The sequence below is a fragment of the Camelina sativa genome, chromosome 19, assembly GCF_030686135.1.
Source record: "Camelina sativa cultivar CO46 ecotype springtype chromosome 19, ASM3068613v1".
Classification (NCBI taxonomy): domain Eukaryota; kingdom Viridiplantae; phylum Streptophyta; class Magnoliopsida; order Brassicales; family Brassicaceae; genus Camelina; species Camelina sativa.
The window spans coordinates 18,205,907-18,223,233 of NC_141898.1; the positions used below are offsets into that span (position 1 = coordinate 18,205,907).

General features: G+C 41.3%; 1 protein-coding gene across 1 annotated transcript; it reads left to right on the plus strand.

Moving 5' to 3' along the window:
* The first annotated feature begins 11,006 nt into the window (after positions 1–11,006).
* On the plus strand, positions 11,007–11,441 carry LOC109130865 (uncharacterized). The gene has a single exon (XM_019240943.2). It carries the CDS (start codon positions 11,007–11,009, stop codon positions 11,439–11,441), a length of 435 nt encoding a protein of 144 aa, XP_019096488.2.
* Positions 11,442–17,327: the final 5,886 nt, after the last annotated feature.

Genomic DNA, 17,327 nt, shown 5'->3' on the forward strand with positions numbered 1-17,327 from the left:
TCATTAGTAGGACTTGCAATGGCTTCAACCCATTTAGAGACATAATCAACCGTCACTAGGATGTATGTGTTACCATACGACGATGGATTGAATGGTCCCACGAAGTCTAAGTACCAGGGTAGCTTAGCTGACTCAATCGCAATTAACTCGATCGGTACGATCGAATCAAGTATCGAGTGAGTGATCGTGTGTCCTATCTTGTGGTTCATTTCCTCTAGAAAATAAATTTGCATCAATCTCTCCTCTGGCATTAAATCGTCTACAGAAATGGGATCCTCAATTCTCAACCTAGATAAATGGTCAACCACACCATTCTCAATCCCCTTCTTGTCCAAAATATCTATGTCGAACTCTTGCAGCAAAAGAATCCATTTTAGAAGTCTGGACTTGGTATCCTTTTTTGAGTAGATGTATCTTAGGGCAGCATGATCTATTGAGACCACGAGCTTTGATCCTATAAGATAGCTTATGAACTTCTCAAATGCAAAGATAACAGCTAGTAGCTCCTTCTCTGTTGAAATTCATCCATCGTTCTGCTAGCGTAGTAGATCACATGGAGCTTTTTTAATTTGCAGCAAAGAGAAAAAAGTCTGGAAAAAAAAAATCAGAAGTTAAGGCCAAAAGTAATTGTTGTTAATATCAATATGCTAAATGATGTCAATCCGTACGTAGAAAACTTTAGGTCAGCTAGAGAGCGGCTAGATACTAATCCTAAAAAAAGTTTTCACATAAGGATAGTCAGCGATAAAAATCCACATCAAGGGACAAAATTTTATTTGCTAGCTTCTTTTGTTGGTGGACCTAGATATATGAGGAATATGTATCTAGATGCAATGGCAGTTTGTAAGTGTTACAGATTTCCAGATCTGTTCATTACATTCACTTGCAACCCTAACTGGCCTGAGTCTGTTCGGTTTTGTTCAGCTACAAATTTGAATACTAATGATCGACCTGAGATTATTAGCAGAATGTTCAAAATGAAGCTCAACTCTCTAATGGATGATCTAACAAAGAAACACATGTTAGGACGGTGAGTGTCATGTAAGACTACATATTACTCTATTTGTGTTGTATGACTCTATTTTTATTCGAAAGTTTTTTGTTTAATATGTGTTATTTTTTATTCTTTCCAGTAATATATACAATCAAATTTTAGAAGAGAGAACTTCCTTATGCGCACATTTTATTGTGGTTGCACCCAGATTCAAAGATACCAAAATTAGAAGACATCGACAAAATGATATCTGCTGAAATCCCATATAAGCATAAGGAATCTGACCGAATGAGATAGTTAAGGGAATGATGATTCACGGCCCATGTGGGGCAATCAACATGAATTCACCATGTATGGAAGAAGGAAAATGTTCAAAGTTTTTCCTCAAGAAGCATGTTGATCACACAACAGTTGATAAAGAAGGTTTTCCAGTTTACAGAAAAAGGAAAACTATACATTTTGTTGAGAAGAATGGTTTTAAGTGTGACAATCGTTATGTTATACCATATAACAAAGTTTTGTTACTACGCTATCGAGCTCACATTAATGTTGAGGGGTGCAACCAAACATGTTCTATCAAATACTTATTCAAGTATATTACTAAAATGGCGGACCGTGTTTCTGTTGTTGTTGAGCCATCTTCGAAAAAAAGGTAGAGAAAGGAAGGCCTACTAGCAACCAAGACAGTAAGGAGACACCGGTTACAAGTGTTGATGAGATAAAAGATTTCTTTGATTGTAGGTATGTTCGAAAATCAGGTTTAACAGTTGTTTAAACATTATCAGTTATTATTGTAGCTAATATTTAGTCTAATTACCGAAATTTCAATGGCAGGTATGTTTCTGCTTGCGAAGCGGGTTGGAGATTAAAAAACCCAATAACTTACAAATCAATATCTGTACAAAGATTGTCTTTCCACCTAGAAGGGAAACACCTTATTTATTTCAAGGGTGATGATGAAATCCAAACCGCTTTGGATAGGGGGATTAGTTAATTCTATGTTCCTAGCTTGATTTGAGTTGAATATGGTTAGATCATTGGTGAAAAAGAAAACATATACGCAAATCCCTGAGTATTTCACATGTGAACAACAGGAAACAAGGAACCAGCAACCTAGCAAGTTCTAAAGACCCAACTCTAGCAACCTAGCAATGTCGGACAACATCCAATCGAGTCCCTAGAACATCCTCCTCTTTATTGCCTTGATTCCACGATCACACTTTGCCTTTACCTGCATCACAAACACAAATTGCAATGCATGAGTATTTTATAAACACTCAGTAAGGCAATCCTCCCATCTACTGGGTTATACACCTAAACAATAGAGATACTCTAACCATCAAGCAACAATCAACAAACAAACCAGGCTCTGCGTCGACCGACACAAGGCTTGCATCGACTGACACCAACAGGGACAAGCATCGACCGTCACAAGGTATGCATCGGTCGACACAAGGTTCACTTGCATCGACCGATGCTTCCACTTGCATCGACCGACGCATGCTCGACAATACGCAAAAACCCTAGTTGCATCGACCGACGCCTCCACATGGCATCGACCGATGCTCCTAGATCAAGCCGCGCCGTCCTCGCACTGCATCGACCGACGCATATAGTGCATCGATCGATGCACATGTTGAGCATTGTTTTTCCCCGAAGCTTCTCGCTGGATCTCCGTTCCTGCAAACACTAGAAACAATCCCAAGCCACAAGAAAGCTTCCTAACGCCTCATACAACATTCTAACAAGCCTAACAACACATAAAACAAACAGATCAGAGAATCTCCAGCTTAGATAAGCCATGGTCATGCACTTACCTTAGCCCAGAAGTTTCTGAACCTTAAACAATCAAGAACACGCTCCTAGGAAGCTCCTACAATGATCCCAGCTACAGATCTCTACAGGAAACGCCTCCAAACACCAGGAATCACCAAGAACACTCAAGAACACTTTTTCTCCCTTCTTTTCTCTCAAAAACGGCCAAAATCGTCTAATGAGACAAAAAGAACGACTTAAGGGTTTTCCTTTCCCTTTTGCCCAAAACACATCATTTAACTTAAGTCAAAACGCAGGAACAAGAGTCAGCATCGACCGATTCTCCTCCAACATCGATCGATGCACATCCCAAACCGGGATTCCGGTTCGCGGATGTTACAATTCTCCCCCACCAATTTAGATTCGTCCTCAAATCTCGATCAACACTCAGCCAAGGACTCCCGTGCTACCGTCTCCACGTCCCGCACTCCTCGAACGATATACGAAAGGTCACCTCTAGGCGATAGACTCACGCTCTAGGCATTATTTGCTCTCGACTTTTGGACTTTCCTTTACTCATAGGCCTAAACCTTGAGTTTTTATTGGCTCCTCATCAGATCGAAGCCTGCATGCCATAATATTGGCTCCTCATCGGGCCTAAGCTCACATGCCATAATGTATATAAGGGAGTCCAATACTCGTCTCTTGGGTTGCCACCCTACGGCGCACCGCCAGATCGTCATCCGAAGTCGATATACCAGCTATACTCCCAGGCCACAAAGTCTTAGAATATGACGGTAATAGGAGAACCTAAGTCTCCCAAGAGTCGCGAGCAAACAATTCTGAACACGTCTGAGTCCTATCCCTATCCAGGTTTCCTTTCCGTGGCTTGCGTAAGACAACACGATGCCCTACCAACCACATATCCCCTCACTGGGATACCTCATGACCACACAAGGATCATCTCACTGCCCAACGGGCCGCCACAAAGACCAAACAAATGTCCTAAACAGGACCGCCACCAAGGCTAAACAAATGTCCTAAATAGGACCGCCACCAAGGCCAAACAAATGTCCTAAACATGACTGCCACCAAGGCCAAACAAATGTCTTAAAAAGGACCGCCACCAAGGCCACTCGTCCCGAAGGACCGTCACAAAGACCATCTGTCCCAAAGAACCGCCTCAACAGGCACTCTGGCTAAACAGCCTGCCACAAAGGCCACACTCTGGCTAAACAGCCCGCCACAAAGACTACACAATGGCTAAACAACCCGCCACAAAGGCCACACAATGGCTAAACAGCCCGCCACAAAGGTCACACAATGTCTCGAAAGACCGCCACTAAGGCCACACAATGGCTAAAAAGTCCGCCACTAAGGCCACACAAGCCCCTCCACGGCTTCCCCCACTAAAATGGACAATTTTTAACTCACATAAAGCTTTCCACTTTTACCACTTTCCACTTTTGGAAACTTTCCATTTCAGGAAACTTTCCTCCAAAAACCCCGCCTCACGGAAACTTTGTACCCCGAGCACCACCTCATCTTGTTACTTAGTCGCACAACCAACCACCCCAAGCGACCAAGTAAACAAGAGAGATGGGCTGGAATACTCCATTCCCGCTCCAGCCACGGATTACAGATGGGACCAGGCTAGACAAGCTCAAGTCGCGACTTGCTTCTCATACCACTTCTTAAACCTTGCCTTCATCCTCGCCTCAGGCTCCCAAGTCTGCTCCTCAACACCATCACAGTCCCAAAGGACTCTCATCAAAGGAATTTTCTTCTTCCGAAGTTCCTTAATCCTCCTCTCGAGAACCCTCACTGGTCTCTCCTCCAAAGTCATGTTAGGCTGAAGATCCTCAGGAATCTTAGCTAACAACTGATCGTCCTCACGGAGACACTTCCTCAACATAGAAACATGGAAAACCTTATGGGATGCACGCATAACCTCAGGTAGCTCCAGTCTATAAGCCACTGGTCCAACACGCTCAATCACTCTAAACGGACCCATATACATCGGACTCAACTTAGTCTCAGTCAATGACCTGTTCGAACCCTGCAACATGGCCATCTTGAGGTACACTTTGTCTCCTACCTGAAACTCAAGATCCCTCCTCCTCCTATCAGCATAACTCCTCTGCCGATCCTGAGCCTCCTTCATGTTCAGCTTGAGAACCCGAATCTTCTCTGAGGTCTCCTGAACAAAATCTGCCCCATACATGGTCCTCTCCCCCACCTGAGTCCAGCATAACAGTGTGCGACACGGCCTCCCATACAAAGCCTCATAAGGAGCCATGCCAATACTCGTCTGGTAATTGTTGTTATAAGCAAACTCAGCAAATGATCTGCCCAATGGCCACCCCAATCCAATACACACATCCTCAGCAAATCCTCCAACGTCAGGATCGTCCTCTCTGACTGTCCATCTGTCTGGGGATGATAAGATATACTCATATGCACCTTAGTGCCCATCTCAGCCTGAAATGCCCCTCCAGAACACCGAAGTGAACTTGGAATCCCTATTAGACACAATGCTCGCTGGCACCCCATGCAACCTGACTATCTCCTTCACATACTTCTTAGCCAAGACCGCTGCTCCATCAGACTTCTTAATGGCCAGAAAATGTGCCGACTAAGTCAACCGGTCCACAATGACCCAAATAGTATCAAACGTCCTGGACACTGGAAACCCAACCATGAAGTCCATCGTAATCATGTCCTACTTCCACTCTGGAATGGGAAGACACTTCAGCAAACCACCTGGTACCTGATGCTCAGCCTTCACTAGCTGACACACATAGCACCTCGCAAACCAACTAGCCACGTCCTTCTTCATCCCGACCCAGTGATAGTACCTCTTGAGATCTCGGTACATCTTAGTCGCTCCTGGATGAATAGAGAACATGCTAGCATGAGCCTCTCTCAGAATCTCCTGCCTCAACTCCTCAACCTTGGGCACACAGATCCGCCCATGCACCAGAATAGTACCATTAGCCGAAACATGATACTCAGAATCAACATCCTTTGAGGCATTCACCAGCCCCAAATCTTTCTCCTGTGCCAACCGCACTCTGCTCAACAGATCTGCTCTATCAGCTGCAACTAAACCCAACGGCTCCTGAGAAACCGCACACAGGCTCAACACACTGATCTCCCCTACCAGAGACTCCATATCCTGCTCCTGAGCCGAAGCCGCCCGCTTCCGACTCAAGGAATCTGCAACCAAGTTAGCCTTACCAGGGTGATAGGCTATCTCCAGATCATAATCCCCACCAGCTCCATCCACCGCCTCTGCCTCAAATTCAGCTCGGGTTGAGTGAATATATACTTCAGGCTCTTATGATCTTTAAATACTTGTACCTTTGCACCATAAAGATAAGATCTCGAAATCATCAGGGCAAAAACTACAGCACCCATCTCCAAGTCATGAGTAGGATAGTTGTCCTCATGCTTCCGCAACTGCCGCTAAGCATAGGCAATCACCTTCCCATGCTGCATCAACACACACCCCAAACGACCTCTGGATGCATCGGTATAAACCACATATGGTTCTCCCTGCTCAGGCAAAGCCAACACCGGAGCAGTAGTCAACATCTCCTTCAGGCTTGCAAAGCCCTCCTCACACTCCTGTGACCAAACAAAAGGAACATCCTTCCCCATCAACTTAGTCATGACGTGCTCTGCTCGCAAACCCCTGCACAAATCTCCTGTAATACCCTGTCAACCTAAGAAAACTCCTGATCTCCGTGGCATTCTGCGGTCTAGGCTAATCCCTGATAGCCTGAATCTTCTCTGGATCTAGAGAAACCCCATCTGCAGACACAATTTGACCCAGAAAACCCATCTCACGCTGCCAGAAAATACACTTGCTCAGCTTACCAAACAACTTCTGCTCCCGCAACTTCTCCAGAACTGCCCTCAAATGCATTGCATGCTCCTCATGACTCTTAGAATAAACCAGGATGTCGTCGATGAAAATGATGACAGACACGTCTAGAAACTCCTAAAACACGCTGTTCATCAATCTCACAAGCTGGTGCGTTAGTCAACCCAAACGGCATCACCACAAACTCATAATGCCCATACCTCGTCCTGAAAGCAGTCTTCCTTACATCCGCCTCATCTATCGGGATATGATGATAACCCGACGCCAGATCTATCTTGGAGAACCAAGTAGCATCCCTCAACTGATCCAACAACTCATCGATCCTCGGCAGAGGGTACTTGTCCTTCACAGTGACCCGGTTGAGACCCATGTAATCAATACACAAGCAAAAACTCCCATCTTTCTTCTTAACGAATAACACCGGCGCTCCCCACGGTGATACACTAGGACGGATGAATCCCTTGCTCAACAAATCCTCTAGCTGCTTCTTCAGCTCTGCCATCTCTGTTGGAGCCATCCTGTAAGGAGCCTTGGATAACGGTGTCGTCCCTGGTTCCAGTTCAATCGTAAAAGGATCAGACCGAGAAGGTGGTAATCCTTGCAATGACTGGAACACGTCCTCAAACTCCTCTACAACCTGAAAACCGCTAACCGTAGACTTCCTCACGGCCCTTCTTGATCATCTTCCCAGCCTGAATGGTCGTGATCACGAGACTCCCCGAAGTCGGTCTAATCCCCTGAAAAACCAACTTCCCTCCTGTGCGCTCAAACTCCACTCTACCCCGATCACAATCCAGATGAACCATATGCCGATGCAATCAGTCCATCCCCAAGATAACGTCATACAGCTCCATTGGGCTGATATGCAAATTCGCAGGCCACGACTCCCCTACAATCTGAATATCAGTTCCTCTGGCTCGTCCAATAACCCTCAGGAACTTGCCTCCCGCAACTCTGACAACTCTTGTACGCTCCCCGGAATCTCCTCTGATTCCCGCGCTCTCTGCTGGGCTAGCCACCACTAACTGTGCCCGGATATCCTCCTCAATCCCTGCTGCATTCTCAACCAGCTCTACACGCGTAGCATAACTGTGCCCTCTACAATAAACCCTCAAATTGTCACGTAGGGCCCTCAAAAACCTCTTGATCTGAGCCTCCTCAGACTCCATATCCCGACCCCCATACCTCAGAAGTCGACTGAACTCCAAGTCAAGCTCCCGCACTGACCGAGTTCCCTGAGCTAGCTGAAGGAACTGCACCTCCAACCTATCCAGTGCCTCTCTAGGGAAATACTTGCGGTTGAACTCCAAGACGAAGTCAGCCCAAGACATCTCCCTCTGCACTCTCATGGCTGCTATAGAACGCCACCACAACTGAGCATCACCAGTCAAATGGTGGACCCTAATGTCCACCCAAAGCTCCTCAAGACATCTCAGAGTATGGAAGTTACGTTCCACACTCGTCCTCCACGCCTCCGCAGCGGTAGGATCAGTACCTCCTGAAAACCGCTCGGTACGAATACGGTCCATCTCTGTCAGCATACTGATATAACGAGAATGGACCCCCACATCCGCAGCCACTGGCTGCTGCTCCTCCACCACCACTGGTGGCACTACCTGAGCCTGAGCCGGTGCCACTGGCGGCAACCGCTCTAACAACTGTTCCAGCAAACCCGCAAGGTCGACACCCGGGACTCCAACCACTGGGACACCCGCACCTGGGGCCCTAACATCACCGGCTACTGGAGCATCAACACCGCCCCCTCCAGCCACAATCACGGAATCCTCTTGGACACCCTGCGACTCGCCAACACCCTCTGCTGTCACACTCTGGTCCTCGGTCTCACTAACCACTGGGACTCTGCCCCCACCACGACCACGTCCGTGTCCACGACCACGACCACGTCCGCGTCCACGACCACGACCACGTCCGCGTCCACGACCACGACCACGTCCGCGTCCACGACCACGACCAGTAACAGAACCACCTCTAGCCATCTGCACTACCATGAACAGAAGACTAAGCAAACAATTTATTCTATAACACAGAAACATAAACTCACCGTGGGATCACACAGTAGGCTCGAAGAGGATGTTCTAGGACTCCATGCCACACACAATTGACTAACTCACATAATCAATCAAAGCATGAAATTCCCAAACATCTATAGCACAAAGCCTAGTGAACCCAAACCTAGAACCGTAAGGGTTCTGATACCAAACTGAAACGACCTGACCCGTTTTTTTTTTTTTGGTTAAATAATAAATAATAAATAATAATAAGAATAAACTACAACTAGTGGTCCCATACCCACTAGCCACCTATCCACAAGCACAACCAACAGCGGAAATAACAGATACCAATATCCAAACAATAATCCAATAACTAATAACCAATAATCAAATATAACAATACTCCAATATCAAACAACAGGAAACAAGGAACCAGCAACCTAGCAAGTTTTAAAGACTCAACTCTAGCAACCTAGCAATGCCGAACAACATCCAATCGAGTCCCTAGAACATCCTCCTCTTTATTGCCTTTATTCCACGATCACACTTTGCCTTTACCTACATCACAAACACAAATTGCAATGCATGAGTATTTTATAAACACTCAGTAAGACAATCCTCCCATCTACTGGGCCATACACACAAGCAATAGAGATACTCTAACCATCAAGCAACAATCAACAAACAAACCAGGCTCTGCGTCGACCGACACAAGGCTTGCATCGACCAACACCAACATGGACAAGCATCGACTGACACAAGGTATGCATCAGTCGACACAAGGTTCACTTGCATCGATCGATGCTTCCACTTGCATCGACCGACGCATGCTCGACAATACGAGGAAACCTTAGTTGCATCGACCGACGCCTCCACATGGCATCAACCGATGCTCTTAGGTCAAGTCGCGCCGTCCTCGTACTGCATCGACCGACGCACATAGTGCATCGACCGATGCACATGTCGAGCATTTTTTTTCCCCGAAGCTTCTCGCCGGATCTCTGTTCCTGCAAACACCAGAAACAATCCCAAGCCACAAGAAAGCTTCCTAACGCCTCATACAACATTCTAACAAGCCTAACAACACATAAAACAAACAGATCAGAGAATCTCCAGCTTAGATAAGCCATAGTCATGCACTTACCTTTCCCAAGAAGTTTCTGAACCTTAAACAATCAAGAACACGCTCCTAGAAAGCTCCTACAATGATCCCAGCTACAGATCTCTACAGGAAATGCCTCCAAATACCAGGAATCACCAAGAACACTCAAGAACACTTTTTCTCCCTTCTTTTCTCTCAAAAACGGCCAAAATCGTCTAATGAGACAAAAGGAACGACTTAAGGGTTTTCCTTTCCCTTTTGCCCAAAACGCAGCGTTTAACTTAAGTCAAAACGTAGGAAAAAGAGTTAGCATTGACCGATGCTCCTCCAGCATCGATCGATGCACATCCTAGACCGGGATTCTGGTTCGCGGATGTTACATTCTTAACAGTCAAACATGTCCCGAATGATTTGATGACATAAAAACTGTTAAAGGGGTCGTTTGTGAAACTTACAAAGAGGCATGCTTTGCTTTTGGGTTGTTTGACAATGATCAGGAATATATTGATGATATAGTCAGAACAAGTTTTTTGGAGTACAGGTAACTTCTTACGTCGTCTCTTCGTGGTCATGCTACAATCTTTTAGTTTATCTCAACTAGAAGTATTTTGGGGGAAAACATGGGAACTACTAACGGAAGATATTGAGAAGAGACAAAGAGATTACTTTAACCGACCAAGTAAAACATCATTCGTTTTATATAATAAAGTCTATATTGATTGTGTTGAATAAGTTAATCTTTATGATATATATATATATATATATATATATATATTTAAATATCTCACTCTATCTGATAAGGATAAACAGAAGTTTGGCTTACAAGATATAGACAGCATATTAAAAAGCAATGGAACATCTTTGTCAGCTTTTACAACAAAGCCTAAGCTACCAGACGATATCATGGATGATACTAATCTACTGATTGTTGATGAGAAAGACTATGATCGGGCTGAGCAGCAAGAAAAACATGATACATGGATAAAGTCTATGACAGACGAGCAAAAACAAATATATGCTGAGATCATGGAAGCAGTGGTTAATGACATAGGAGGGGTGTCCTTTGTTTATCATTTTGGAGGAACTGGTAAAACCTTTCTTTACAAGACTCTTTCAGCAGCATTACGAGCGTGAGGATCCATTGTCTTAAACGTTGCCTTCAGTGGCATTGCTTCTCTGTTGCTAGCAGGAGGACGGACATCACATTCTAGGTTCGAAATTCTAATTAATCCTCATGAAAATATTGAATGTACAATGACTCATGGATCAGATCAAGCACAACTGGTGACCAAAGCATCTTTGTTTATATGGGATGAAGCTCAAATGATGAGCAAACACTGTTTTGAACCGTTAGATAGAATTTTGTCGGATATTATAAAAGGAGAAGGTAATCGACCTTTTGGTGGGAAAGTTGTTGTATTTGGAGGAGATTTCAGACAAGTGGTACCCATCATCCCGAATGCTGGAAGAGCAGAAATATGTATGAGTGCACTAAATACTTCTTATTTATGGGACCATTGTAAAGTATTGAGGTTGACAAAGAATATGAGGCTTCTTGCGAAGAATTTGAATCCCACGGCTGCAAAGGAAATCAAGGAATTCTCAGATTGGATACTGAAAGTTGGTGATGGAAATATTGCAGAACCAAATGAAGGCGAAGTGATGATAGATATCCACGGGAGTTTTTAATCATATCAGCAGACAATCCTATTGAATGATAAAAAAGATCCTCTGTTCTTTCAAGAAAGAGCAATCTTATGTCCGACCAATGAGGATGTTGGCATTATCAATGAATATATGATTGATCAGCTAGAAGGTTAGTATTTTTCGTTGTTTTTTAAATTCCTTTTGTCCAATAAAGCCATGCTTCGAAAATATGTAATTATATAGTTAAATTTAAAAAAAAAACATTTTAAATCTGTTTGTAGGTGAGAAAAGGACATACCTAAGTTCAAATTCTATAGATCCAGCTTATAAACATTTTGAAAACAATCCAGTGCTAACACCTGATTTCTTGAATAGTTTAAAGGTATCTGGAATCCCAAATCATAGGATAAGACTGAAGGTTGGTTGTCTAGTAATGTTGTTAAGGAATTTAGATCCAAGGGGAGGTCTAATGAATGGTACAATATTTCAGATCACACAATTGGCTGAGTTTGTTTTGGAAGCTATTGTGATTACAGGAGTTAGAGTAGGCGACAAAGTGCTCATACCAAGGATATTGCTTACTCCTTCAGATACTAAATTACCTTTTAAAATGCGTCGAAGACCTACCTTTAGTTGTTGCTTTTGCAATGACTATTAACAAAAGTCATGGACACTCAATAAATTATGTTGGATTGTGTTTGCCTAGGCCATGTTTTTCACATGGTCAGCTTTATGTTGCAGTTTCAAGAGTGACTTCTAAAAAAGGTTTAAAGGTTTTGATTGTGGATAAAGAAGGAAAACCTCAGAAGGAAATCATGAATGTGGTTTTCAAAGAAGTGTTTCAGAAGTTGAAATGAGTCGCTTAAGATAAGAGAAATGTTTTGGCAAGGTAACTATTATTTTCTTTCTTTTATGCGTATTGACTAGAGCAATGGTTTAAAATTTCTCAATATTTGTGTATACATTATTCAATTTCTGGTCTAATTATAGGATGTTTAGAAAGGATGAAAACACTGTCGATGATTCTGAGGATGAGAAAGTTATTGCACAGGAACTTTGTTTGGAAGGAGTATCGTGGATTGATAATAAGGATTATGTTGTAATAATTTAGTATGGTTTTTTATGTTTTGAAACGACCCGAACGTTTTTAAAAAAATAATCTTTAATAAATAATAATAAATATTTTAAACTAGTGGTCCCGTATCCACTAGCCACCTAACCACAAACACACAACAGCGGATAACATAACCAATACCATTAAACCAATATACCACCAATATTAATTCATAACAATAAACTAATAATCCAAACATCATAAAACCAAAGAACCAGTAATCCTAAACAACATTCTAGGACTCAACTCTAGCATCCTAACAGAAGCCAGACAACAACCAATCGAGCCACTAAAACATCATCCTCTTCATTTCCTTAATTTCATTATCACACTTTGTCTTTACCTGTACCACAAACACAAATTGAGATCCATGAGTATTTGATAAACACTCAATGAGCAATCCTCCCATCTACTTGGCTATACACACAAACAATTAAGATAACTCTAACCATCAAGCAACAATCAACAAACAAACAACAAACCAGGGCATGCTCGACATCGCCACTCACATTGACCGACACTTACATTGCATCGACCGACACATGCTCGACATGGGCTCCTAGGTCAAAATGCGACGTCCTCGCAATGAATCGACCGACACACAAAGTGCATCGACCGACGCACATGCCGAGCATCGTTTTTCCCCGAAGCTTCTCGCCGGATCTCCGTTCCTACACCAACAAAACTTGATCCCAAGCCACAAGAAAGCTTCACAAATCCCCAAATAACATTCTAACAAGCCAAACAACACATAAACAAGCAGATCAGAGAAATCTCAATCTTAGATAAGTCATGGTCATGCACTCACCTTTGCCAAGAAGATTCTGAACCTCAAACAAGAAGATCTACACTCCTAGGAAGCTCCTACAACGATCCCTGCTACAGATCTCTACAGGAACAGCTTCAAATCTCCCAAAAATTCTCAAAAACAGCAAAAACTTCTTTTCTCTGTTTATTTTCTCTCAAAAGCGGCCAAACTTGGCCACAAAACGACAAGTCTCCCTTTTATAATCGACTCAAGAGTTTCCTTAACCCCAAAACGCAGCGTTAAACTTATGGTTAACCGCACATAACCGACCTTGCATCGATCGATGCATCCCCTAAACCGGAATTCCGGTCGCGGATGTTACATGTTTGAACTAAACCTAAAGTATCATCTTATGGTTTAGTTTCAAACTTTTTTCCATACTATTTAAAATAGCCTTTGTTTAAATTTAAAATGTAGACTTTGGTAATATTTGAGAAATTGGTAATAGAAACTACTTATTTTTTTAAAATAAGTTTACGGTAGTAATCTGTCAAATAACATAGAATAGGAAAAGCAAAAAATATAAAGAAAGATCTATTGAATTTGAATAACTTACCGGGATATAGAATAGATTTCTTTGTAATTCCATTTCTATTTTGAAAGTATAGATTATCTATACTTAAAACAGGAATTACCCTAACAGAAAAAAAACAAGTTTGACATTAGACTTTATTCAAATGAAAAATACAACTTTTATTAAACTAAACAAAGATTTGGTATCTTATCTTTAATTTGGAAACTACTTGTAAGGCAAAAGAAATCCAAAACTTTGGTTTCTTATAAGTCAAACTTTAATCCAATTGTTGTGTCAAATGATTGTCTTATTGAAAGTAATTTAACCCTGACCAGGTAACTCATGGGAACCACAACCTAACCAAACACATACAAGAAAACACCACAAACAGCCATAAATCAAGAAAAACAAAGGATTCTCAGGTTTAGATCAGTCATGGTCATGCACTCACCTCTTTTGCAGAAAGTTCTGACCCAACAACGACGAATCCAACCCTTAGAAGGCTTCTCCTTTATTTCTAGCACAAGATCTTCACTCCACAGCAACAGATTTCTCAATCCAAGCCAAGAAACTCCCAAAACTCTCAAGAATACTCTCCAACACTTTTTCTCCTTTTCACAAACTCTCAGGAACGGCTAAACTCTTAAAACCCACGACCCTAGGTCGACTTTCCCTTTAAATACTTTGATTTGGAGATTTCACTTAAATCAAACCGCTCCAATTCGACAATTTAAAATAATCTGGTCAAACCAGAAATTGTTGGTGTCGATCGACACTACTATCGACACCCATCTCCACTATCTACAATTTGGTTCACGGATGTTACATAACTATAATCATAAATAGAAAGAACATATCTAAGTATTACTTTCCTTATCAATTCAAGATGAAATCGAAAAATCCAAAAAAACAGATTGATGATTGATCTTAAACGGAGTTTTCGAACTGGAAAATCGGAATTGTCTGAGAGATTATCAGCTGAATCTTATCGATTTTGTCTGACTTGACTTTTGGTTTGGAGACCACTCTTTTTGTCGCTTCACGTTCTTTATTTGTTTTTGTCTTTTTTTCCGCAAACATACATTGTTTTAGGGAATTATAATAGAATGCCAATGGACCTGGAAACCTATCAACTATATAATTTTCAATTCAATATTTTTGGCCCATTAATTTTTTCGACCATTGCCAAATATTGAATAATAAAAATTTTATTTCATCAAAACTTACAATATATAAAATTAAAAAATAAACAAAAATAAATAAATACACCGTGCATGTACGTGCGGGTCAGTTAATAGTATGTTTTTAAGGAAAGTACAAGAAAATAATGTAACACGAAGACTGTATGTGGATATTTTTTGGTTCTCAAAATTTTGTGATATAGATTTACAACCATTACAAACTTGTTAATTTCCAAAGGCCACCAAAATGAGTAAAGGAAGACCTAATGTTATCTAATTTTTAAATTGAAAAAGTAGGTGTTAATGCTGTGAAGAACTTGTTGGAAGCGGGAACTATTGAGTATAGTGAAGCAAAACATATTCCTCCAAACTATAGAGAACTAATCTATCTTTATTAGTGGAAATGGCGAGGCAAGAAAGCATGCATGCATGGAATTTAGGCATTTGTCTCACGTGCCCATTAGACCATTGCTTTCGACCACCAACACGGCAACACACATCCCTTTTGTCAGGCTGCTTTGTTTCTCGTTTCTCTTCACTCTCTTTAATTTATTATCCTTTTTTTTAATAAAGAATAGTTAGTTAACCATAGATGTAACACTGTTAACAGATTAAATCACGCCTAGTGGCCTAGGCATACGGATGATTACCACACGGATTTGACATTTGTATTAAGGAAAGCTCAATCTGTTTTGTACTAGCTTGTCGATTTGGTGCACAAGATTTACGGTGAAAATACACGCTTTGGTGAATCCTTTTTGTTAATCTCATTTACATGTGGTGGATTGTTGTTTGGAACGTTAGGCGAATAATGATGAAGTGATTAGGATTGAAGTTACAATTGTCTCTTCATAGATTAAGCCTTACTATACATATATATTTGCTTTAAATACATGTGCATGATCGCACCACACCATATAAGAGAGTTACCTCTTGAGACCTTCAGAAATAAATTCCGTATGCACAAGGCATGATTCGACTCAGTGAGAAACACCCACCCTCAAATGCAAAAAAAATTGAGGTCTAATATTCCATCCCAAAAGTATCGTTTTAAACCAATTTTTTTAGATTTTCTGAGAACTCAAAAACATTTTCCAAGCTTATCAGAAATAGAGTTCGAATAATTTTGTAGACTCCGGATAAATATATACGGCTTTGTGCTATTTTTCAGAAAATTATAAAAAGACTCAACATAATGCTTGGCCGAGAATGATAAAAGACTCGAACCTATAAAAGGAATATTACAATTTATAAGATTTTGTAATCTTAATTCTCAAGAAGAACAAATAAAGCGTAATAAGCCCTTCAACAAACCACGGTAACTCAGAGTAAAACAGCCGCCACTACCATATTCTCCTAAACAAAAACAAATAAATACATAAACAAATAAAGCAGAAGTTTGGGAGAGATGGGAAACGCGTAGACCAAAGGTGGTAAGGTGGTATAAGCTTTACATGCTACGGCCTAACCCCACATGCGACCTCCTCCTATCGTGCCATGTTGACGTTCTCTCTTGGTCCTACATGTCCCCTTCATCTTCAACATCCCCTCCTTTCTTGCCTCATTTCTTGTGTTCTTCTTTTAATATTACTTCAAACTTATTTTAGTTTTTATATTTCCTCCACAACAAAATTCTCCAGCAAGTATCTTTCCAGTCTCCTTTCTGTCAAAAGACCGACTTTAATTCATAATTATGTATATCTTATTTATGTTTCCACATGTCATATTTGAGTTTCACGGCCACTGTCTTACGCAATAATATCCAAGATAACTTTTTATTCTATTAAAATAATACATTCACCATATAACACATATATACCTTTTTTTTTGCAGTTTCTTTTTACCACGGTCCGCAGTCCACCCTATCAATTTTTATACAAATATTATTACAATCACGATTAAAATGTGAAGACGCTAACAAAGCTACTTTCTTTACTATATTCTAGTTCAGCCAATATTTTCCTCGTCAAGTTTACTTCTTAATTTGTTCCAATCTTCTATGTAATGTATCGTTTCTATCATATTGAGAAACAATATATAGGTTACTATGGTAACTCCAAGTCGTGAAATTGTACTATATAACTTAGGATGATGACATCAATTGCACATAAAAATGTATTCAATGCGTTGAATTGTAATAACTCAAAGTGTTTAGTTGAGATTGGAAAGTAATAAACTTATTAGATTATTTGATGTTATTGTCAGAAGCCAACGTTTGTTTGGCCGTATGACGTGGCACTTAAGAAGTAACTTAAGGAGCTTATTCACCTTCCTCTATATAAATACCCCAACAGGCTCTTCATTCCAAAAC